This window comes from Lynx rufus, unplaced genomic scaffold (genome assembly GCF_022079265.1).
Source record: "Lynx rufus isolate CCGP_SWC_20201006 ecotype Redwood Valley unplaced genomic scaffold, mLynRuf1.p SCAF_2, whole genome shotgun sequence".
Lineage (NCBI taxonomy): Eukaryota > Metazoa > Chordata > Mammalia > Carnivora > Felidae > Lynx > Lynx rufus.
Genome location: NW_025814834.1, coordinates 73,081,352 through 73,108,027, shown reverse-complemented (window position 1 = coordinate 73,108,027; position 26,676 = coordinate 73,081,352). Strand labels below are relative to the sequence as shown.

Below are 26,676 nucleotides of genomic sequence, written 5' to 3'. Positions count from 1 at the left end.
CAGGATGTTGTATTAAATATCAACCTATTGTGTAAAAATGTATAGTTACCCTAGCTTAGGATATATGAGAACTTTAAGGATTCTGAACTTTAAAAAGGAGGCCAATTTAGTACTTTATTTCAACAAAGTCAACTTGACATATTCATGATAATTGATTCCATCTAACTTGTACACAGGTTTGGACTGCAGGGAAAAATCACTGCCACCTTGCAAATTTAGAATGCAATAAAACTCATTAAACATGTCCAGGTGATTTTCCGAGTTTAGTCATTTTTGCTACAATCTAGTTATTTTGCTACAAATTCTCTCTAGAAGGATTCCAAAGAGTTATCAAATTAATGGCTATTGGGGCGCCTGGGTGGCGCAGTCGGTTAAGCGTCCGACTTCAGCCAGGTCACGATCTTGCGGTCTGTGAGTTCGAGCCCCGCGTCGGGCTCTGGGCTGATTGCTCAGAGCCTGGAGCCTGTTTCCGATTCTGTGTCTCCCTCTCTCTCTGCCCCTCGCCCGTTCATGCTCTGTCTCTCTCTGTCCCAAAAATAAATAAACGTTGAAAAAAAAAAAAAATTAATGGCTATTAACTAGGATTTTAATGTTATATTCTAGATTATTCTGATGTTTGGTTTTAATGAGAATATGACCTACATCTAGCAAGAATCAATTTTGCGTATTGCAATTTTAAGTCAAAGTAAAACTTTATTTCTCCACAGATTAAGATATCTTTCACGTACAGAAAAGGCTTTTATAGTAGGAAAGGAGGTCAGATATGTTATTTTGTCCATATAATTCAAAGAATAAGTTTTTACAGGTAAGTAAATTCACTTTTCTCCTGTTTTGCTTTAATATCTGATTAGTATTTACCTTGAAATCATTCAAATGAGATCACTGAAAAATATATACAATATAAACTATTTTATTTTTGATGTGTCTCCAGCCATCGGCTAATGGCCATTTTCAGAGTCCTGTTTGGTGTAAGTACCACTGAAGGAAGAACAAGATTTGTCATGGGACTTGTACGTTTCTTTTTGCTGATCCAATTTTCCATTGCTTCCTTTTCATATGAATAGCCGTCTAAAAAAAAAAAAAAACACAAATTATTTGCAATTTCGGGAGGCTGGGATTTACTAAAATGAGTTGGGTATACCAGCTCCACTGCCAAGGCCATCACTGTGATTTAAGTGGGAGTCTTGTATCACTACTCCTAAAATACTTCTGCCACAACACCCTAAATATTCCTTATAAGATGCATTGAGATTGTATAAATTACCTTGAATAGTGTCAGTATTTTACGGATAATTTTGAACACAAAAAGTATTAAAGAAAAAAAGGGAGACCCTGTCCAAAATTCAGATATGGCAGAAAGGAAGAAAGGAAAAGAGCCAGGGAAAGGTGAGTGGTGGTGATGATAAATGGCTTCATTAGAGCTGTTAGCGACATGTGAAAATTAATATGGCTAAAGAGAAGAGCCTTAGGAGTAACTCAGCAAAACCCTGACATACTGAAAACTCAGGGAACCAGATACCAAGAGATTATAAAACTCACCCCACTAAGGACTTGACAGTAAAGGGATTTGTGATTAAAAAAAAAAATTCCACTGGCTAATCCATGTGCTTAATACCACATCTGTGCAAAATTCTTTATATGTATAGCAAAGGTAAAGCTTTGTTTTTATATATGTATATACTTTTAGCTCTTTCACAAAATCTTCCTTCCTAATTACATTTACACATTTATTTGCTTTAATTTATGATGCGTACAACAGTTTCAAACTAACAGTGTCAATATATTGCTAACATAAGACTGAAAGAAATTGCGGATTTCTTTCTGGCTCTTTGTGTCACCAAAAATAGATCCGGTAGGGCTTCTAACTGAAATACTGTGAAAATCACTGGGGTAAAAAAAAATTCTTCCATTTCATTATGTCACCACTTTGACATACAACTATGTTCATTTGCTTCCCTCTTTATCCTCTCACTTTTTAGATTGGTTTGTCTTTCATGATTTATCTCTGTAAAACACTTAAGTGAATTCCAAGTAAAAACTATAAAAGAAGGTGCATTCGGAGGAGTCTAATCAGTCTCTGTTCAACACCTGTTCCCTGCCTTCCCATACAGGGAACTATGTACACTTCTGTTTATCCTTTTGTTTTTTGAAAATATAAGCAACTGTATGTGTACACACAATACAAACATTCTTACATGAGAGCTAGCCTACTGTGCACTACTTTGTACCTGCTTCGTTTTCACTTAACTGTAACTTGTTTTATTCCTCCCCTCCCCCCACAGTAGTCCACCGTATGGATGGACTGTATGGAGGCATTGATGGGCATCTTGGTTGTTTCCAACCTTTGCCTTGTACAAATAGTGCTGCGATGGACAGTCTTGTTTTTGGAGAGATTCCAGAAGTAGGACTGCTGCATTACAGGGTATACGTAATTTTGCTAGATATTCACTAGATAAGAGTATATATAATTTCGCTAGCAACATTAATAAGAATGCTTTTTCCCCCCAAGAGCTTCATCAAAAGAATATGTTGTCAAATCGGATTTTTACCAGTCTCTCACGAACACTGCTATAGGATGTCAGGTAGCTTTATTTTGAGGGAGCTAGAATTTTTTTTTTTTTTTTTTTTTTTTTTTACATTTAAGAGCCATTTGCTTTTCTTTGTCCTGTGAACTGTTAATATTTTTGGTTTTGGCCCATTTTTCCATCGAGTTGACCTTGACTTAGGAGGATTTTTTCCTTTTTAAACATTAAGATATAATTGACATATTAGTTTCAGATGCACAACAATTCTTCACTATATTGTGCAATGATCACTATAGGTCTCATAAACATCCATCATGATGTACAATTACAATTTTTTCCTTTTTCTTGTGATGGGAGACTTTTAAGATTTCTGTTACGGTTAAAGGGGAGAGGAAGGTACAGGCTTCCAGTTAAGGAATGAATAAGTCATGGGGATGAAAGGTACAGCACAGGGAATATAGTATATGTTATATATGGTATAGCATTCATTATGCTCTACTTACCACAAATGTATATAATATATATATATATACTATACATTTTGTATAGTATATACATTATATAATATATATGTAATACATTATATATTATATATACATTATGTTTAATATATATTATATACATTTGTGGTAAGCAGAGCATAATGAATGCATACAGTTGTTGCAATCACTATGCCTCACAAACTGTCAGGTAGACTTCAATTTTTAAAAATCTTAGCAAGTTTCTAATATATATACAGTAATATTAACTATAGTCACCATGCTGTACATTATATCCCTAGGACTGCTCATGTTATAACTGGAAGTTTGTGTCTTTTGACTACCTTCACATTTCAGTGGTTGTCAGAGATGGGGGGTAGGGGGCCAATTTGTTCTCCATATCCATGAATTCAGTGTTTTGTCTTGGATTCTACATGTAAGTGAGATCAATGGGTCTCTTTCTCTGACTTATTTTACTTAGCACAATGCCCTCAAAGGTCTATCCATGATGGCACAAATGTCAGGATTTTTTTTTTTTATGGCTGAGTTACATTCCATTGTGTACATATATATTTTCTTCATATATTCATCCACTGGTGGACACTTGGGTTATTATGTCTTAGCTATTCTAAATATTGGCAATGAATGTGGAGGTACAGACATCTTTTCAAGTTAGTGACTTGCTTCCTTTGAATAAATACCCAGAAGGGGATTGCTGGATCATAAGGTAGTTCTATTTTTAATTTGGGGGGGGGGGAATCTCCATATTTTTCATAGTGATTGCACCAACTTACATTCCAACAAAACAGTGCATAAGAGTTCCTTTTCTCCACATCCTCACCAACACTATATTTTTTATTTTTATATATTTTATTTATTTTTTTAATTCTGCCTCCCTTGAGAGAATGTGGACCCATAGTTACTGTATTCTCTATCCCTTGGTCTCTTTTTGGTGTTTTTATTTATTTATTCATTTATTTATTTATTTAAATATGAAATTTATTGTCAAGTTGGTTTCCAGTGCTCATCCCAACAGGTGCCCTCCTCAATGCCCATCACCCAATTTTCCCTCCCACCCCCCATCAACCCTCAGTTTATTCTCAGTTTTTAAGAGTCTCTTATGTTTTGGCTCCCTCCCTCTTTTTTTTTTTCCCTTCCCCACCCCCATGGTGTTCTGTTAAGTTTCTCAGGATCCACATAAGAGTGAAAACATATGGTATCTGTCTTTCTCTGTATGACTTATTTCACTTAGTATAATACTCTCCAGTTCCATCCACGTTGCTACAAAAGGCCGTATTTCATTCTTTCTCATTGCCAAGTAGTATTCCATTGTGTATATAAACCATAATTTCTTTATCCATTCATCAGTTGATGGACATTTAGGCTCTTTCCATAATTTGGCTATTGTTCAAAGTGCTGCTATAAACATTGGGGTACAAGTGCCCCTATGCATCGTCTCCTGTATCCCTTGGGTAAATTCCTAGCAGTGCTATTGCTGGGTCATAGGGTAGATCTATTTTTAATTTTTTGAGGAACCTCCACACTTTTCCAGAGTGGCTGCACCAGTTTGCATTCCCACCAACAGTGCAAGAGGGTTCCCGTCTCTCCACATCCTCTCCAGCATCTATAGTCTCCTGATTTGTTCATTTTAACCACTCTGACTGGCATGAGGTGATAGCTCAGTGTGGTTTTGATTTGTATTTCCCTGATGTGGAGTGACGTTGAGCATCTTTTCATGTTCCTGTTGGCCATCCGGATGTCTTCTTTAGAGAAGTGTCTGTTCATGTTTTCTGCCCATTTCTTCACTGGATTATTTGTTTTTTGGGTGTAGAGTTTGGTGAGTTCTTACAGATTTTGGGTACTAAACCCTTGGTCTGATACGTCATTTGCAAATATCTTTTCCTATTCCGCCAGTTGCCTTTTAGTTTTGTCGATTGTTTCCTTTGTAATGCAGAAGCTTTTTATCTTCATGAGGTCCCAATAGTTCATTTTTGCTTTTAATTCCCTTGCCTTTGGAGATGTGTCAAGTAAGAAATAGCTGCGGCTGAGGTCAGAGAGGTTTTTTCCTGCTTTCTCTTCTAGGGTTTTGATGGTTTCCTGTCTCATATTCAGGTCCTTCATCCATTTTGAGTTTATTTTTGTGAATGGTGTAAGAAAGTGGTCTAATTTCATTCTTCTGCATGTTGCTGTCCAGTTCTCCCAGCACCATTTGTTAAAGAGACTGTCTTTTTTCCATTGGATATTCTTTCCTGCTTTGTCAGATATTAGTTGGCCACACTTCTGTGGGTCCAATTCTGGAGTCTATTCTATTCCATTGGTCTATGTGTCTATTTTTGTGCCAATACCATGCTGTCTTGATGATTACAGCTTTGTAGTAGAGGCTGAAGTCTGGGATTGTGGTGCCTCCCGCTTTGGTCGTCTTCAATATTACTCGGGAAGCATCACAATCCCAGGCTTTTTTTTTTTTTTTTTTTAATAAGCATTTCTAACAGGTGTGAGGTGACTGCTCATTGTGGTTTTGTAATTTCCTGATGATTAGTAATGTTGAGCACCTTTTCATGTACTTGCTGACCCTCTGTAGGTCATCTTTGGAAAAATGTACATTTAGATCCTCTGCTCATCTTTTATTCATTTTTTGCTATTGAGTTATAGGAGTTCTTTATATATTTTGGATATTAATCTTTATCAGATATGTGATTTGTAAGTATTTTCCCCCATTTTGTAGGCTGCCTTTTCACTTTGCTGATGGTTTCTTTTGCTGTGCAGAAGCTTTTCAGTTTGATGTAGTCCCACTTATTTTTGCTTTTGTTCCCTTTGCTTTCAGTGTGGAATCAAAAAAAAAATCATTGCCAAGCCAGATATCAAGGAGCTTACCACCTATGTTTCTTCTGGGAGTTTTTTGGCTTCATGTCTTACACTGTCTTTAATCCATTTGGAGTTGATTTTGTATAAGGTGTAAGGTCCCATTTCATTCTATTTGCACACGGCTCATGTTTTCCTAGCGCCAATTATTGAAGAAACCATCCTTTCCCCATTGTATATTCCTGGCTCCTTAGTTGTAGATTAATGATCATATATGTGTGGGTTTATTTCTGGGCTCTCTATTCTATGTCTGTTTTTATGCCAACACCATACTGTTTTGATGCTATATATAGCTTTGTAATATAGTCTGAAATCAGGAAATGTGATGCCTCCAGCTTTTTCATTAAGATTTCTTTGGCTATTCAAGGTCTTCTGTGCTTCCACACAAATTTTAGGATTGTTTGCTCTATTTTTGTGAAAAATGCCATTGGAATTTTGATAGAGATTACACTGAATCTATAGATTGCTTTGGGTAGTATAGACATTTTAACAATATTCTTTCAATCCATGTCTTTCCATTTCTTCATGTATTCTTCACTTTCTTTTCTCAATATATTATAATTTTCAGTCTATAGATTTTTTACCTCCTTGGTTAAATTTATTCCTAGGTATCTTTTTTATTCAGTTGTAAATGGGAGTATTAATTTCTGACAGCTTGTTACTAGTGTACAGAAATGCAACAAATTTCTGTGTATTAATTTTGTATCCTAATACTTTAATTTGTTGATTAGTTCTAACAGTGTTTTTGTGGAGTCTTTACACTTTTCCATGTATAAAAACATGTCATCTGCAGAGATCATTTTACTTCTTCCTTTCCAATTTGGATGTCTTTTCTTTGTGCTTTGCTTCACCTAACTGCTCTAGCTATGACTTCCAGTACTATGTTGAATAAAAGTAATGAGACTAGGTTCTCTTATTCCCAATCTTAGTGGAAAAGATTTCAACTTTTCACTGCTGACACTGATACTAGCTGTGGGCTTGTCCTATATGGCCTTTATTATGTTGAAGTACATTCCCTCTATACCCATTTTGTTGAGTGCTTTTATCATAAATGAATGTTGGATTTTGTCAAAGGCTTTTTCTGCATCGAGATAGGATTTTTTATTCTTCATTTTTGTCAATGTGATATATGATGGTGATTTACAGAGGTTGAACCATTCTTGCATCCTTGGAATAAGTCCCACTTGATCATGGTGTGTAACCCTTTTAATGTATTGAATTTGATTTGCTGCAATTGAGGAATTTTACATCTATGTTCATCCGGGATATTGGTCTGTAATTTTCTTGTAATGTCCTTGTCTGGTTTTGCTATCGGGGTAATGCTGCCCTTATAAAATGAGTTTGGAAGTGCTCCCTCCTTTTCTAGTTTTTGGAAGTTTGAGAAGGATTGGTATTCCATGAATATTTTTTGTACCTTTGGAATATTGGCACTTCATCAGTTTTTCAGAGATTTCTCTTGGATTTTGAGTCCAGGTTAGGAAATGTCTCTATTTCCAGATTATCAAGGAATTTATCTGCATTTTCTTTTGGGACTTGTTTATCTCTAATCCATTTGAAATGTACATGTACAGTATAAGAGATGAAGCCAGTTTTACCCTTTTCCATATGGTTATTATGTTGTAAGAATACAACTTGTTAAAAGTATTTATTACCACTGACTTAACAAACGCCATTTTTATCATTCACTAAAATGACTTCCAAATGCACTTGTATCAATTCCTCGATTAAAAAAAAAAGTATTTCCATTCTGTTTATTCATGTGCCAATCTCGTACTGTGTTATATAGAGGCTTAAAACATGTTTTAATATTTGATAGGACTAAGCGATACTGTTTTATTTTCTAGGTTATTTGTTGTGTGGTCCTTCCAATGGAATCTATCATCATCATCTGTATCACTAGGAAAAAATCTAATAGTGGCATCTTGCTGACATTGTATCTTCAAATTAGTGGGGTATGCTTTCCATTTGTTCCAAGTTTACTTTGTAGGGATGTGTTATAGTCTTCTTCATGTTGATCTGGTACATTGTCCTCTGTTATTTTTTTTTTTATTGAAATTGACACACAATGTTACATTAGTCTCAGCTGTACAACATACGGATTTGATAAGTCTGTATATTGTGCTATGCTCACAAGTGTAGCTATCATTGGTCATCATACAATGGTATTACAATACTCTTGGCTATATTCCCTATACCGTACCTTATATCCCCCTGACTTATTCCAGAAGTGGAAGCCTGTATCCCTGTTCCCCTTCACCAATTTTGCCCATTCCCCTACCCCCCTCCATTCTGGCAATCATGAGTTTATTCCCTGTATTTATGGATCTGTTTCTGCTTTTTATTATTATTTCTTTTTAGATTCCACATACAACTGAAATCATATGATACTTGTCTTTCTTTGTCTGACTTCACTTAGCATAATATCCTCTCAGTCCCATGTTGTGGCAATGTTATGCCTTTTAACTGCTTTTTGTTTACATATATTTACACACAAGTGAAAGGCTATTGATTCCTCTTTGATTTAACTTGGTAAATGCTGATTAGACTTATTAAGCTATTGTCGCTAAGCTCCAAATTCATGCACAATACTGGGGATTCAGCATGCTGGAGCCAGGATAATGCAAACCACATTTCTGCTTTTGTCAGTTGACTCCTTGTTAGATCTTGCAATAGGAATCTTCTAGAGGAAGACAAAAACAGAGTGATATCTCCTATCAGTGTTGTGCCTGGCCATGGCCCTTCATCTGGCAGGGGTAGTTGGTTATACTCTCCAGATTTTTTTGCTTGCTTCTTTGTAGGTGTATGCCCAAATTTGTCCTATCCTACCCCTTTAGAGGCACCAGTTGGGTAGTACCCCTTCTTTAAAGGCCTGAACTCTGGTTCTGAGAGACCTATGTGAGGTTCTGATAACCTCAACTTGCTTGTGTTCCCCAGAGTCCTAGAGATGGTACATGCTTTCTGTAGATACTGTTACTGCCTTTTTGAGATATAATTTACACACCACAAAATCCACCCTTTTTTAGTATACAATTTAATGGTTCTTGGTGGTGATGATTGCTTAACTTTGAATTATACTAACTTCGAAACATTTTCATCACTCAGAAAAATCCTGTACCCCTTAGCATTCACTCTCCCCTCTCTTGGCAACCACTCATCTACTTTCTGTCTCTGTAGATTTGCCTATTGTGGACATTTCCTATAAATAGGATCATACAATATGTAGTCTTTGGTTTCTGGCTTCTTTCACTTAGCATGTTTCCAAGGTTCATCCATGTAGCATGTAGAAGTATTTGTCCTTCTAGCTGATCAGTATTCCATTGTATGGGCATATCACATTTTATTCATTTATTCAGTGATGGGACATTTGGGTTATTTCCATGTTTTGGCTATATCAATGTTTTGCATATCAATAAGGCTGTGAGTATTCACGTAAACTTTGTGTATGAATGTTTTCAATTCTCTCAGATGTAGATCTACAATTGCTAGACATGGTGACTGTGTTTAGCTTTTTGAGGAAGTGCCGGTTTTCAACAACAGCTGTACCATTTTACATTTCCATCAGCAATATTTCTGCACATGCTTCCAACACATGTTAAGTTCTAGTTTTTGCCGTAGGTGTCAAGTGGTATCTAAATGTGGTTTTGATTTTCATTTGCATGATGATATTGGACATCTAATACTTATTGACCGCTTGTAGATCTCTTATGAAGAAAGGTCTATTCAAATCCTTTGCCTATTTTTTAATTGGATTATTTGTCTTACTGTTGAATTGTAGGACTAGTTTGACAGGAAAACGTATTCAATTTTTATTTATAAAAATCTGAGTATAATGGGGGTACCTGGGTGGCTCAGTGGTTTAAGCATCTGACTCTTGGTCTCCACTCAGGTCTTTGTCTCAGGGTTGTGAGTTCAAGCCCTGTGTTAGGCTCCATGCTGGGCATGAAGCCGACTTAAAAACAAAACCAAAAAAAATTGAGTATAATGAACCTCAATCTTATGTAGTACCATCACGCTGGCCTATTACTGATAAATGATGTGCATGTTAATATTATTACTATGTGGAACATTATGAGTTCATTAACAGCTAATTCATGTGTCACGAGGCTACATAAATCTGATAATAGAATGTTTTTGACCTTCCAGATGAAAGAGGCCCACTTTTGTTATTAATTTCTTAGTTATGTTCCATTGTGGAGAGATAATGCTGTTTGTGTTACTTCTGGTAGTGATAGTGTTCGGTGCTTAAATATGGCTAATATTTATGAATGTCCCATATCTGTTTTAAAAAGTGTACTTTCTATTTTGAACATTCAGTGTTTGATACACAGATCTATTTTCAACTGAGAGATATGATCAAGCCTATTACTGTGCTTTTTCCGCACACTGTAGTTTCTACTTTAAGAAAGTTGCTGTTTGAGACTGCATAATGGTTATCTTCACTGAGAGCTTTGATCTTCAATATCACATGGTATCTTTGTGTGTCTTAAAAATTTGTTTTTTGGTCTGAGGTCTATGTTTGCAGACAAGTATGTAACCCTTCTTTACTTTTACTTGCAACTGTGTCATTTTTGCCTATCCTTTTATTTCTACCCTCTCTGAATCCTTGCTTTTAGGTTGGATTATGCTTTGTTAGCTAATGTCAAATCTTTTTTCTCTTTAGGGAGGAATTAAATCCACTGGTAGAATTACTGAGCAATAAATTGGTAATACTTATCATTCTTGTTATATATCACATAAATAAACTTTCACTATAGGAGCTAGTTTCACCAATTTTAATGCTTAGGGAGGTTTGTATTTTTGATTTTTTGGTTACCTTTACACTAATATCTTTTTTAATGCTTGTTTATTTTTGAGAGAGAGAGAGAACTCATGCATAGGCCAGGGAGGGACAGAGAAAGTAGGAGACACAGAATCCAAAGCAGGCTCTGAGCTGTCAGCACAGAGCCCCCTGTGGGGCTCAAACCCATGGACCGTGAGATCATGACCTGAGACGAAGTCAGACACTCAACCAACTGAGCCATCCAGGTACCCCTACATTAATATCTTTTAAAAAGAGACCAAGAATACTACTAGCATCCACTGGTTCTTTATAGTAAGTAGTACTCAAAACTTCAAATACGTTTTCCATCAGTTAATAATCAGTGAGCATATTCAATTTTTTCATATTCTCTACTCTCCACTTTTAATATATATTTTATCTGCACTGTTAGAAAATGTTATCACACGGTGTTTTGTCACCTTTAATTGAATTTTCTTAGGTGAATAATTTTTCCTTGCCTGCTTGGGTGGTAGTAGTGTGTAACATGTCAAATCATTCAGTCTATGGAGGTACAGGCTTCCTACTGTAACTAAGTCAGTTACACTGGCCATAGTTTACCCTAAAGTTCAATATCAGCTTTTCATGGTTATTCTAATGAATCACTATTTTATAATACCAAGAGTTTTCTACTGGTAACAAATACTTGATAAATAGGAAAATCAGGAATTTGGGTTGGATCTATAGCATTGCTAATAAGGTTTCAGACTGTTCTGAAGGTCATCCCAGAGCAGAGGGATTATTAGAGCTACAAAGCAAAGGCCACATCCCCACCCACACATATACATAGAGCCTTTCATGCATAAATGAAAAGTCACTGAAGCATTATTATAACTAAAAACATTTGCAGCTTATAATTTGTATTAATGACACTCCTGGTTTCTTTGAAAAATTCATGCATGAAGTTTACTACAATTAGAATTAGCTTATTTGAAATCAAACATGTTGCCAGGGGGACAAATGACAATATTTAAAAGAATATATGTATTCAGTATTAACTAAGTTTGCTTATTTTTACTACTTTTTAAAACTGACTTAAATTTTAAAATCTTCAATAAAATATTTTTTGTCCAAATGGTACCATTTGACTTTTGCTATAAATTAGGATATCAAGTTGACAAATCAAGAACTGTACCAGCTAGTTCTAAGAGGTAAGCAATATTTAATAAGTTCCACTCACAAAACTTTATTTAATAATTTAATAGATGAAGAGGTTCTGGTAAAATACCAAAGTAACAATACCTTTTTAAGATTTGTTTCTTAGACTTCTATTTCTGGTAACAAAGCAGATTAAGTGAGCCCTTATATTTCTTGCTACATTATACTTAGAAATGTGACAAAAAGGAACCATCTTTTTACATGTATAGCTGACTTCCAAGTTCAAGTGAAAAATATTAGCTAACTGGCCTGGGCTTTGAATTTATATTGTCTTTGTCCAAGAAAAAAGCTTGCTCTGTCCCCTGTTGCTCTCCAACACCTCTCTGGAGCTAAATGCCCTCTTCCTGCCCTGAAATTCCGCAGGTAATACTTGACTGAATAGACAACAAAGAACAGAATTAGGATCCCACAAACATCAGAAACTGAAAACAGATATAAGCTCTGAATATTTCTAAGGAATGAACCTAAGAAACAATATCTTCTGAAGTATTTAATACTCACACAGCTAATTGTGTATAATTACTGTTCAAAAGCATTGTCAGGAATACCTGACTAGTGTAATGTTTTCATTTCTACTACCCACTCCACCCCCAAATTAAGTTTCATTTTAGGTTTCTGTAATTCTAATAATAATGTCAATTAGATTTTTTTTTGTTTAATACGATGATTCTAAAATTCATCAGGAGGTCTGAATGGGCAAAAATTGGGCAAGCCAATTTTTAAAAAGAATGAAAGATGAGCATAATTAAAGTATGGCAGTACCTATCAATATTAAGATTTTTATCCAATAGTTACATTTAAATAAGTGTACCTGTATATACTACATGACTAAGGATTTTTTTCTACAGAATTACTTGGAAAACTTTATGGCACAGTCATGCCATGAAATACATCCTGTAGTTGAGAATGAGGTAGTTCTGAATATACTAAAATGAAATACTCGCTGATATATTAAGTAAATGAAAGCAATTTTTTAAAAGATTGTATCATATTGCTTTGTCACAGGATGAAATTATAAATAGAAAAATATCTGGATGGATATATCAAAGCCTCCACATTTTCAAAATATAGATTTCTCTATTGCTTGTTTTTCACCAATCACATGCTGCTTTTAAAAAAAATTTTTTTTAACATTTATTTATTTTTGAGACAGAGCATGAACGGGGGAGGGGCAGAGAGTGAGGGAGACACAGAATCGGAAGCAGGCTCCGAGCCATCAGCTCAGAGCCTGACGCGGGGCTCGAACTCACGGACCACGAGATCGTGACCTGAGCCGAAGTCGGACATTTAACCGACTGAGCCACCCAGGCGCCCCTGCATGCTGCTTTTTAAAAATACTCTGTAAGAATGCTTCTGAGGCAGGCAGTTTAACAGATAAGGTATAGAGGCCTTCTGAAACATCAAGGGAAAAACACCAAAAAGGATGTGATTAATTCAGAAAAATTCAGGAAAGAAGGGGGGAAACGAGCTAGAAGAAAGCAGAATCAAGTGGAAATATGTTGGCAGGAATTAGCCCAAATTTATCAATCACAATATAAAGCCATCAGTTCAATTCCACTAAAGATGAAGACTGAGATTTTAATTCAACTTCAACTATATGTATGTTTTTGTATGTTTTCCACAGGGAACACCTCTAAAAGTAACACAGGAAGACTAAAAATGAATGAATGGCAACTCTCCCTGGATAATGCTAATTGAAAAAACCTAATCCCCAAATGTTATTTACTATATGATTCTATTCATAAGGTACTTTTGAAATGACAAAGTTTAGAAATGGAGAATAGAGGGGCGCCTGGTTGGCTCAGTCAGTTAAGTGTCCAACTTCAGCTCAGGTCATGATCTCATGGTTCGTGGGTTCAAGCCCCATGTCGGGCTCTGTGCTGACAGCTCAGAGCCTGGAGCCTGCTTCAGATTCTGTGTTTCCCTCTCTCTCTCTGCCCCTCCCCAACTCGTGTTCTGTCTCTCAAAAATAAATGTTTAAAAATTTTTTTTGAAAAGAAATGGAGAACCGAATGAGGAGAGAGCAGGCAGGTGATGGATATAGTTAGAAAAAGACAAAAGAAGGTGTGTAGGTTTGGAGCTGTTCTGTCTTGACTGGTGGCTGATGCTCAAACTTCCAAAAGGGACAAACTTATAGAACTTAATACACATTACATGGAGCTGGGGAAATCTAAATAAGCTTGGTAGTTTGCATCAGTGTTCATATCCTACTTGTGATATATCATTTTGCAAATGTTGGCACTGGGGTAACTGGACCAAGTGTACAGACCTGTCATTTTTTAGAACTGCATGTGGAAGACACAGGCAATACCAAATAGAAGTAAGGCTATGGAGGAACTATAATTCTTATACACTGCTGGAGGGGGTAAAGCTGTTTCAACCACTCTGGATAATAACCTGTGCATATCTACTCTATGGAATATACCCAATAACAATGCATATGTGTGTTCACCAAAAAACATGAATAAAGATTCATGGCAGGTAACAATGACAGAATGGATAATTTATAGTATATTGACACATAAAAGTTAACAAATTACTGCTTTGTACAACAACATGGATAAATCAAACAATGCTTCAGAAGCTTAAGAACTCCAGAAAGACCTACTTTATGATTTAATTTAGGTAAAGTTACATCAAGATGTACACTACGTTTATTTTAAAAGTAGATTGAAAGAAAAATACTATGCAACTATAAACAAGAGAATCAAGATTAAAACAAATGAGATACAATTCAACAAAAAATATATTAAATGATGCCAACAAGTATATTTTAAGGTAACAGAAAATGCAAACCTCCAAGAAGAGAGAATACTCAGAAATCTAATTTGATGAAATTATGTATTAAAAGCTAGATTTGGAATTATAATTAAAAGAAACTTTCCTATAATAAAGCAAGAAAACTCCAGTATCTCTTAAGAACACAGATACAACAACGCTGGAAATATTAGCAGGTCAAATCCAGCAATAAGTGAAGAAGATAATTCAAACCCTAAAGATTCCAAAAGAAAGTCCTAAGAAATCAATTCAGCAAAGCTGCAGGATACAAAAATCAACATATAAAAATCAGCTGTGGTTCCACACACTGACCATAAAGAATCCAAAAATAAAATTAAGAAAATTCTATTTACAAATAGCATCAAAAAGAATTAAATACTTAGTCATAAACTTAAAGAGGTGAAAGACTTGTATGCTGAAAACTATGGAACACTGCTGTAAGAAATTAAACAAAAAAGGCATCCTGTGCTCATGGACTGGAAGACAGTGGTTAAAATTCCCATACTACCTAAAGAAATTACAGAGTCCATGTGATCCCCATTGCAATCCCTCTCAAAATCCCAAAGACATTTTGTGTATGAATTACAATAGATCTTAAAGAGCCAGAACAATCCTGAAGAAAAAAAGGTTGGAAGACTCACATTTCTTGATTTCAAAAGTTACTATATACAAAGCTACAGTAATCAAAACAGTATGGTACTGGCATAAAGACAGCTATGTAGACCAATAGAATATAAGAGAAGCAAACCCCCACATAGTCAAGTGTTTTCAACAAGGGTGCCAAGACCATTCTTTAACAAACGGGGTTGGTAAAGTGAGTATCTGCATACAAAAGGATAAGTAGACCATATACAAAAGATAATAAAACTCAGGGGAATGCTTCAAGACATTGGATTTGGTAATGATTTCCCAAATATAACGCCAAAAACACATGCAGTAAAAGAAAAAATAAACTGGACTTCATCAAAATTAAGAACTTTTGTGTATCAAAGGGCCCTATAACAAAGTGAAAAGGCAACCTGTGGAATGGGAGATACATTTCTAAATCTTATCTGATAAGGGATTGATATCCAGAATACATAAATGACTCCTATAACTAAACAACAAAAACAGATTGAAAAATGGCAAAGGACTTAAATAGACATTTCTCCAAAGAAGACATATAAAATGGTCAATAAGTACAGAAGAAGGTCAGCATCCTAATCACTAGAGAAATGTAAATCAAAACCGCAATGAGATACCACCTCACACCCATCGGGATGGCTATTATAAAACAATACAAACACCAGAAAATAACAAGTCCTGGCAAGGATGTAGAAAACTTGGAACCCTTGTGCACTGATGGTGAGAATGTAAAATAGTGCCGCCCCTGTGGAGATGGTATAGGTGGTTCCTCAAAAAATTAAATATAGAATTACTATATGACCTAACAATTCCACTTCTTGGTATATACCCAAAAGAACTAAAGGCAGGGACTTGAGCAGATATTTGTACACTCATGTTCACAGTGGCATTATTCACAATAGCCAAAAGGGAGTAACAACCCAAATGTCCATGGCTGGATGCATATACTAAATATGGTATATCCACACAATGAAATATTTTTCAGCTTTAAAAAGGAAAGCAATTGTGACACATGCTACAGTGTGCATGAACCCCGAAGACATTATACTAAGTAAAATAAGTCAACACAAAAGGACAAATATTCCATGATTCTACTTCTATAAGGTATCCAGAATAGTCAAATTCAATACCACTGAATTGTACACTCAAAAATTGTTAAAATGGTTTTATATATACGTATATCATCACAATAAAAAAAAAATCAATGAATCTAATTGTGTTAAGTAGAATAATGACTCACAAATATGTCCACATCCTAATTGGAACCTATGACTGTGTTATGTTAACATGGCAAAAGAGAACTAAGGTTGCAAAGGAATTAAGGTCACTAATAAGCTGATTTTAAGACAGGAAATTATCGTATCACATGAGTTCTTAAAAGCCAAAGAGGAAGGTAGGAAGGTGGGTCAAAGAGATGCAATGTGATACAAGAAGGATACTGTCACTAGGTTTGAAGATGGAAAAAGGCCCCAAGCCAAGAAATGAAACAGTCCAAGAGGCCAGTGTATTAGTTTCCTATTGCCTCTAGAACAAAATACTACAAACTTAGTGGCTTAACACAATTTGTTATCTTACAGTTCTGCAAATCAGAAATATGACATCAGTTTCACTGGGTTGAAATCAAGGTGTCAGCAGGGTGACATTCTCTCCAAAGGCTCCAGGGGACAGAAAATCTCTTCCCTTGTCTTTATTAGCTTCTAAAGGCTGCCTAAATTCCTTAGCTCATTGTCTGGTATCAGATAATAACCTCTATCCTGTTGTCACATCTCCTTCTCTGCCCAACTCTTCTGCTTCCCTCTTTCACTTATAAGGATCCTTGTGATTACACTGGGTCTACCCAGATAATACAGGAGACGCTTCCATCTCAAGATCCTTAATCACATCTACAAAACCCTTTTGGCCTTGTAACATTCATAGGCTCTGGGGATCTAGGACATGGACATTCTGCCTACCACAGCTGGAAACAGCCCTCAGCTTATAGCCAGCAAAAACATACAGGTCTCAGTCCTAAAATCGCAGGGTACTGAATTCTACCAACAACCTAAATGAGTAAGAAATGGATTCTTCCCTAGAGCCACCAGCAAGGAACAGAACATGCCAATACCTTGACTTTAGCCTGTGAGAATGTACTGGGCCTCTGACCTACAGAAATGTTGTTCTAAGCCACTAATTTTGTGATGATTTGATATGGCAGCAACAGGAAACGAATACAGTAATCAATCATAATACAGGATAAAGGAGAAAAACCATCTTATTTCAGTGGATAAACATTTTAAATATTCTCAGCAATTAGAGATAGAATAAAACTTCTCTAACTTGATAGAAGGCAGCTTACATCATACTTAATGGCAAAAGATTGAATGCTCCCCCCCCGCCTCCCCCCCCCCCCCGCCCAAGAGCAGATTAAGGTATGACTATCTACTCTTACCACTTCTGTTCAACATTGCACTGCAAATCCTAGCCAGTGTAACAAGAAACAGGAAAAGGGGTGGGGACAGAGGGAGGCATACAAATTGGAAATACAAATCCCTACTTGCAGATGATATGATCACGTATGAAGAAAATCTATGAAAGAGCTATTATTACCAATAAACTAAGCAAGGTCACAGAATACAAAGTCAGTCTACAAAATCAACTGTGGAATACCAAGCAATGAAGAATTGGGAATTGAAAATTTTTAAAAACTACTTTTTTAAAAGTTTATTTATCTTTGATAGAGAGAGAGAGGGTGTGCATGTGCACATGCATGGGAGAGGAGCAAAGAGAGGGAGAGAGAGAATCCCAGGCAGGCTCCTCACTGTCAGTGCAGAGCCCAACATGGGCTACCCTTATGAACTGTGAGATCATGACCTGAGTGAAAATCAAGAGTCAGATGCTTAATTGACTGAGCCACTGAAGCACCCCACAACTAGTATTTATAGTGTCATAAAAATAGTAAATACCTAAGGACAGTATTAGCAAAGTATAGGCAAAACCTATAGACTGAAATATAAAGACCTAAATAAATGGAGAGCTGTGTGATATTCATGAGTTGGAAATGTCGATTCTGAATTGCTCTATAGATTAAACACCATTCTCATCAAATTCCTGGCAAGCTTTTACACAAATTCCTGGCAACCTACAAAACATTGTGGAAAGAAGTAAAGAAGACACAAATAAATGGAAAGGCATCCTGTATTCATGGATTGGAAGAGTTAATGTTGTTAAAATTCCATACTACCCAAAGTCATCTATAGATGCAACACAACCTCCATCAAAATCCCAATGACACTTTTTACAGAAATAGAAAAAAATCCGTACTAAAATTCACATGGAATCCCAAAGGACTCTAAAGCACTAAAACAATCCTGAGAAAGAACAAAGCCAGAGGCCTCATACTTCCTGATTTCAAAACATATTACAAAGTTATAGTAATCAAAATAGTATGATACTGACTGTACTAAGACAAACATATAGACCAATGGAATGAAATAACTGAGAAATAAATCCTCACATATGTGGTCAAATGATCTTCAACAAGGATGCCAAGACCATACAATGGGGAAAGACCACACACTTTTCAAATGTCCACTGAATATCCTAACAAAAACTGTCAAAATTGTTCTTTTTCATGTTCATAAAATATTCTCATTGATTAATTCTGCTTTAGAGCACACATATCATAAAAATAACCCTAAGTAATGGGTAATAATAGAAAAAAATAAGTACTAAGATATCAGTGCAATGATATTTACAAAATAAAGATTTCTACTGTTTGGTGTTTGTATGTGTTTGCAAGAGTCAAAATGTAGCATAGAGCCACAGTGGAATAAAGTTATTTAGGCTAAGTCAATATTTAGAAGTGTATAAAGTTTTACACAAAGATAAAAAAAAAATATGGATTCACTGATTACAACTAGATAAAGTATGTATGCCTATGTCTATTGACAAAGATTAGAAATTAATGTGGAATGATGCAACTTCATAATCTATAAATCTTATTCCTGTAAGGTTGTTTATTTTTTTTTTTTAATTTTTTTTTTTCAACGTTTATTTATTTTTGGGACAGAGAGAGACAGAGCATGAACGGGGGAGGGGCAGAGAGAGAGGGAGACACAGAATCGGAAACAGGCTCCAGGCTCTGAGCCATCCGCCCAGAGCCTGACGCGGGGCTCGAACTCCCGGACCGCGAGATCGTGACCTGGCTGAAGTCGGACGCTTAACCGACTGCGCCACCCAGGCGCCCCTGTAAGGTTGTTTAAATTCATGGTAGACAAAATAAACATAAGAGATCTCAACAGTCTATCTCAAAAACAGTATTTTAACTTGCATTCTTGTAACCGAACACGCATTTCACAAGTTTAAGTAAAGCTTGTAAAACTTATTCCTTTTGTCCTAACCTACTCCATCCAGTTTTATTACGAAATATATAATGTTCAGGGCACCTAGGTGGCTCAGTGAGTTGAGCGTCTAACTCCTGATTTCGGCTCAGGTCATGGTCTCACCATTCATGAGTTGGAGCCCCATGTCAGGCTCTGTGCTGACAGCGTGGAGCCTGCTTGCAATTCTCTCTCCCCCTCTCTCTCTGCCCCTTCTCAACTGGTTCACACACACTCTCTCAAATAAACATTTAAAAACAAAAGAAATATATAATGTTCAACAGTTTACTTCAGATTAAATGACTTAAAAAAACTTATGAGCTATAAAACAGATTTAAAAAACTTTCCACATTTAAACAAACTTCTGTAAACTATCATTTATTCATTTAGCACACAACACGCCCTCAAACTTACAAAAGCATCACACATACCTGATGCAATGACAGGATCTTTCATAAGCTCCCTAGTTATTGGACATAGAAATTCATCAGGAATTCCAGAAGAAAGGGTTTTCACTTCTGTCCTGAGCTCTTCAATTTTCCTCAGCACTTTACTCCGCAGCCCTAGAGATTCTGGAAAGAAATTATTCTGTTAGGATGGGAGAACCTCTGGTAACCTTTATGCAAGTCTTTAGCAAATAGAGAGGTTATCTATTACAACCCAAAATCTTCACACATACTGTTTGACCACACGGAATGGTTTTCTTTATAAATTCTTTAACCAATATTTATAGTACAGAATATCATTTGGTTAAAATAAATCAGCAACTAATGGTGAGTTTATTCTAAACAAGCTTAGATTCTAAAAGTTTGAGAATTTCAGACTGCTGAATAGTAATATACCGCACAACCTTAGAAAAGGCTTGTTGTTATTGGTTATGTATTTAAGCAAAAAATTTCCTAAGAACAATTTTTAAACATCTTCAGTTTAATAATGGAAAAATTCCATTTTATATGTAAAACATTTTTGGAATTGGAAATATTATTGGCCGATCTCATATGAAACACAATCATGAAGCTCATCTGTTTGTCCCAGACTGTACACACAAGTTAAACTCACTCATTTGCATTTTTACTTTATCAAGTTTTAAAAATTACCTTCATTTTCAGCTTCTGGAAGTTGAGAGTAATTAATTGTAGGAGGTTTAGTGTTATTAGCTGTTTACCTTTTTAGGGCTGACAGTTCTACTTTATTTTTTTTTAATTTTTTTTTAACGTTTATTTATTTTTGAGACAGAGACAGAGCATGAACGGGGGAGGGTCAGAGAGAGAGGGAGACACAGAATCTGAAGCAGGTTCCAGGCTCTGAGGTGTCAGCACAGAGCCCGATGCGGGGCTCGAACTCACGGACCGCGAGATCATGACCTGAGCCGAAGTCGGACGCTTAACCGACTGAGCCACCCAGGTGCCCCAGTGACAGTTCTACTTTAGACAGAGACATGTGAAGGTAGGGGGGTGGGTAGAAGAAAAAAATTACATTTCACAACACCTCACAGTTTTCATGAAAAGCCAAATCAGCTTTTTATTTTGTTGGGAGGCAATTCTTCAGGGTGTTTATACACCCCTTATGATGACTTTTTTGCAGTAATTTGTGTCCCTCCCAGTCAGAGGGCAGATTTGTTCTGTGATAGGTACAAAGATAAAATGACTCTTGGGCTAGGTTTGCTAGCAATCCCCTCAAAAGATGAAAGAGTTTTGTGAGCTCAGGGTATCTCCGCTATGACACAGACACAAACTGCCCTCACAAGACTTCGGGGGGGAAAGAAAAACCTTGAAGCTCACACTGCTTGCTGTGCCCTGAGGAATACACTGTTTAAATCTATTCGGATTCGTTGCCCACAATCTACGGAAGTGTGGCAAGTCAACCTAGCAGCCGCCTGCCTCTTAGGGACTACGGCACTGCTTTCCTAGGAATTCTTTCCTATGTAATTCACCGAAACCAAATTGAAGAGTTTTTAAACAGTTTTTTAAAAGTACCACAACATGTTTACAATTAGAAGTCATCTCATTTAAAGGGATAGTTATAGAACATACAAGAAAAAGATATAGAAGCATTTAATATTATGAAAAATATATATTTCCCTGTCAAAAAATATGGGTGCTAATATTTAGAATGCTTATGATTTTTATAATAGAGAACACAGAAAACCTATTTCAAAATGCCCCCAGATAAGAAAAAGTTAAATTGGGTGTTATCCGTGTCCAATTTTAATGTCATTTAAAAATGGAATCAGATCACTTTGCCCTCAGGGAAGCAATTACCAAGTGATATCCCCAGAGCTTAGCCAGAAACAAATATCTCCTTTTGTGACTGGGGGTTGGGAGTGGGTGTTATTAAATTTAATTGCTCAGGAAGAAAAGACCCTTACCAGCTGATGGCTACTAAACCCTTAGTATGGGTAATGGGAACTATCTGGATATATTTATTGTAACTCTGAAAAGGCATGTGGTTCTTAATAAGATGTCAAGTTAAATAGGACAACAATTCCTGTACTCTCTTCTCCAACCCTGAAAATGCTACATAATTGAGAACTGATGGAGTCTACACACAAATAACAACCAAAGATGTAAAACAAAACTCTGAAAAGCCCCTAAGAAAATAGAGGTAACTGGGTTCCAGAGTGAGGGATGGAAGATGGCCACTTACAGCAGAGATACGTGTACACGAATGGAAGAGAGACCTTGATACCTCTACCGTTCTCTCTACCAGCTGTGTCCTGTATGGATCACTGCTGAAGCGGCAAGGCCAGCAATGGCTGGAGGCACCATAACAAGACAGAGCTGTCGCCCAGAACTAAGAAACACAGCTCATCAGGCTGGTCACTCCATCACCTCTCCACTGCCCAGAGAGAGAACAACAAAACCAGAAGCCAGTTTCTCAGGAAAGAACAGAACAACAAAAACATATTTTTAAAAAAAACTATTAAAAAAAAGACAACTCCTGACTAGAATGGTCAAGGGAAAACAAAGACGTACAAACGATAGGAAAAGAAAAGGGAAACGATGATAGATACAAGTAGGGATTTTTTTCAAAAGGATTTGGATAAGTCGGTGGTAGAAGCAGTATAGTTTTTTAATTTCTCCGAATCTCCACATAAAAAAAGAGTGAGAGCAAAATCAAATCCCACAGACAATCTCCGCAACAAAGTAAAGTGGCAAGGTGTCTCACAAACCCCACCGTATAAGCAGGCGAGGACAAACCACCAACCTCCACAGACCTGTGGTTGACACCTGTGTGGAAGTAACAGGACATCTGACCAGCCTAAGGAATGGAGCCCCCCCAAATGCCCACAAGTTCCCACTGGAAAGTGTGGTGGGCCAATTTAAGAGCAGCAACTGAACTGCCCAGTCCAGCAGCAGGTCCATGCACAGGCTCACAGTAACTAGACCAGAACTAAAGGGACTGTGTCACTTTAATCGTGCATAACAACAACAACAAAACAGTGAATGTTCCAGTAGTTCATGATAGTTCACTTAGGCAACAAATGAAAATCTACATAAGGAAGTAGTTCTAGGAATTGAAGAAACTCAAAATCTAAGGATGTTCAGTTGCTGCATAAAGTTTGAAAAAGCATCTGATTGAACAATTTGATATTATAATTTTAAGCTAGAAAATGATAAAAATGTCTCATGTGCCTTATGGTTTCTTGGAAAGACAAGAGCAAAAGGTAGAAGAAGCCTTTTGAAAAAACTTCATTCCCAATTAGGACTCGATGATTGATAATTATTTGAATGTAGGTGTAAGGACTGACATGATATAGAATAGTTCTTCAGCATTTGTCATTCCAGGTTTCTACCACTATATCATCTACAGCAATTCCACACTCCAAGGCAGGCAGCAATTTAAAATTTCTGAGACCCAAACATAAACTGAAGCCAAGGTGCAGATGAAAGTCATGTGGCCAGATTTACTGCTTGCCTACTATCACATCTCAGAAGCGAGAGACTCTCACTCTTCACCCTTCATACTTAATGACTTTTGAATGAGAGATTAAATACTATAGTGGAGTTCACAAATTGGTGGATTCACAAATGTCTTAAGACAGCTCTCTATCTCAATGTCAAGGATCTTTTGTACCTGTAATCTGTCTGGACATTTCTTATGCAAACGTGAGACTAAATATAAAGAGTTATCGTCTAGTTACAACTGGCTAGTGTACCCTGGTTTCCATTAACACAATCCTAAGAAAGGATGGCTATCCTAGATTAAAGCATCAAACTCCAGCAGATTCAAGTCTATAGAAAGTTCCTTTATTATATATTTATAAAAGGCTCACTAGAAAATTTCATAGACTGCTTGATTCCTTAAAAGTAACTTTTTAAGTGTCAAACATAATAGATACACATACTTTGGTCTCTAACACCCCAATGTGCTTTACTGCAAAATTCCTCCATATGGCGAATACACAAATTCCTATTTACTCGCGTTGACTTAGGAACTGTTCTAACAATTATATCACAAGTCAAAAGCAAGTAAGAGAGTTATGCATCTAAAGAATAAAATTCATTATCATTTACTCATCAGTTTGCCTCTTAGCACATTTTTTCTTTAGACTCAATTTCAATTCTCTATTATGCCAATATACTATCTTAAGAATCTGCTTTTCTTAAAATTCAAGACTAAAAGAAATTCACTGTAGCTTAAAGTAGTACTTGTAGAAGATTAAAGTTAACTTCTTGATCCTTTATAATTCTTTATAATTCTATAAAAACTTTCAAATACTGTAGAATTATGTGAAAAAATAAATGCCCTAGCCCATTTACTAATTTATTCTGTTTAATTTGCCAACTTTCCAAATCTTAAACACACAGAATACATTCCTTATTTACTAGAAAATGTTAACATTTTTGTCTCCATTCATAATAATAATTTTCCTAATTCCACTATTAGACCACTATAGAAGTTAAATTATATTTCAATTTTGGCTTGGGCCTGATAGTTCTGAAACTTATTTCACTGAAGTTTAAAATGACTGTAACTACTAATCCTGGGACTCATCCTTCAAAAACTATTTCAAATCATTCATTAAATCCTATAAGACTTTCTTATTTATTTATCTATCAGAATAGAATTCTATTCCTATTGTTTTTACTATGCTTCTTTTGTTTTCAAACATCCTTTGTTGAAATCTGAAATTATTGTTTTATAGTGTTAAGTGCTTCTAAATGATAAGGTACTGTTAAGATTTATTGTGAGAGAGTAATAAGAAATCAACTAATGAAGATGCAAAAATCAGCAGAAAAACAAACAAACAACCCTACACTCTGTTACCAACTTTCAGGAGGAAAGAATAAATTATAAAGGCAATAAGTCATTAGAAATACAAAAACAGCTCTCATAATATGGCCGGAGTACAAAACCATCTGACCCTAAGTATTTTCACAAATCATCATTATGTTAACTTTTTAAAGGCTGTAAGATTTCAAGAGATTTAAATACACTCATATGCTATATTTACCATATAAGGAAAGTATAACACTATACTCCAAAATGGTTTTAATATTTTTTTTTGTTATTTGACTCTTCATTAACAATAAATCTCACTATGGATATCCTATTTTCTATGCTTTCTCAGTAGGATTTCATTATAGCATGTTAATAGTAGTGTCCGGTTATTAGTTTTATTACAGCATGACATTAAGTCTTCAAACTAGGGGCGCCTGGGTGGCTCAGTCGGTTGAGCACCCGACTTTGGCTCAGGTCACAATCTCACAGTTCGTGGGTTCAAGCCCAGCATAGGCTCTGTGCTGACAGCTTGCTCAGAGCCTGGAGCCTGCTTCAGATTCTTTGTCTCCTTCTCTCTTTGCCCCTCCCCCACTCACGCTTTGTCTCACTCTGTTTGTCAAAAATAAACGTAAAAAATAAAAAAAATAAAAACAAAAGACTTCAAACTATTTTTGATAAGGATCTAGTCTCCAGAACATAATAAACAACTCTTACAACTCAACAACTTAAAGACAAATAAACCAGTTTAAAAATATTTTTAACAATTTTAACTTCTCAGACATTTCTCTGAAGAAGATACATAAATGGCCAATAAGAACTTGAAAAGATACTCCATATAATTAGGTAAACACAAACCCAAACCACAATCTAATACCACTTCACATCTACAAGGGTGGCTATAATCAAGATGACAGGTAATAACAAGTACTGAGAAAGAGGTGAAGAAACTGGACACCTTACATATTGAAGCACTTACACATACAAAACATGGATGAACCTTGACAGCATTATGTTACATAGAAGAAGCCAGATACAAAGGGCACCTACTGTATGGTTCCACTTACAAGAAATATCCCAAACAGACAAATCCATAAAGACAAAGTAGATTAGTGGTTGCCAGAGGCTAGGGAGAGAGAATGGGGTTCTTTTGAGGGGATAAAAATGTTCTGAAAATAGACAGTGTTGTTGATGGTTATAAAACTCTATGAATACACTAAAAACCACTGAATTATACACTTAAGGAAAGATGACTTGTATACTGAAAATGACAAAGCATTTTTAAAAGAAATGAAGAAGACCTGAATAAACTGAAAAATGTCCTGTGCTTATGGATTGGAAAACTTAAGATGACAATAATCCCCAAATTAATTCACAGATTCAATATAATCCCTATCAAAATTGGCTTTTCTTTTTAATGTTTATTTTTGAGAAAGAGCAAGTGGGGGAGGAGCACAGAGAGAGGGAAACACAATCCAAAGCTGGCTCTGCACTGTCAGCTCAGAGCCTGATGCGGGGCTCAAACTCACAAACCACGAGATCATGACCTGAGCTGAAATCAAGAGTTGGACACTTGGGGCACCTGGGTGGCTCAGTCAGTTAACTGTCCAACTTCAGCTCAGGTCATGATCTGGTGGTTCATGAGTCTGAGCCCCACGTCAGGCTCTGTGCTGATAGCTCAGAGCTGCTTAGAGCCTGCTTTGGATTCTGTGTGTCTCTCTCTCTCTCTGCTCCTCCCCAGCTTGTGTTCTCTCTCTGTCAAAACGAAAATAAACATTAAAAATTAAAAAAAAAAAAAAGAGTTCGACACTTAACTGAGCTACCCATGCAACCGCGAAATAAGTGGCTTTTTA

The 26,676-nt window shown here is 36.1% G+C and overlaps 1 protein-coding gene across 5 annotated transcripts in view; it reads right to left on the bottom strand.

The window, feature by feature from the left end:
* Window positions 1–667: 667 nt before the first annotated feature.
* Window positions 668–26,676, bottom strand: part of WDSUB1 (WD repeat, sterile alpha motif and U-box domain containing 1) — a 51,644-nt gene continuing 25,635 nt past the window's right edge. For all 5 annotated transcript variants that reach the window (XM_047083207.1, XM_047083204.1, XM_047083206.1 and 2 more), the window contains 2 exons: window positions 20,032–20,172; window positions 668–1,068 (listed from right to left, as the gene is read on the bottom strand). In XM_047083207.1, coding sequence (XP_046939163.1) covers window positions 911–1,068; window positions 20,032–20,172 — 299 coding nt within the window. In that variant the 3' untranslated portion in view covers window positions 668–910. The remainder of the gene's footprint in view (window positions 1,069–20,031; window positions 20,173–26,676) is intronic.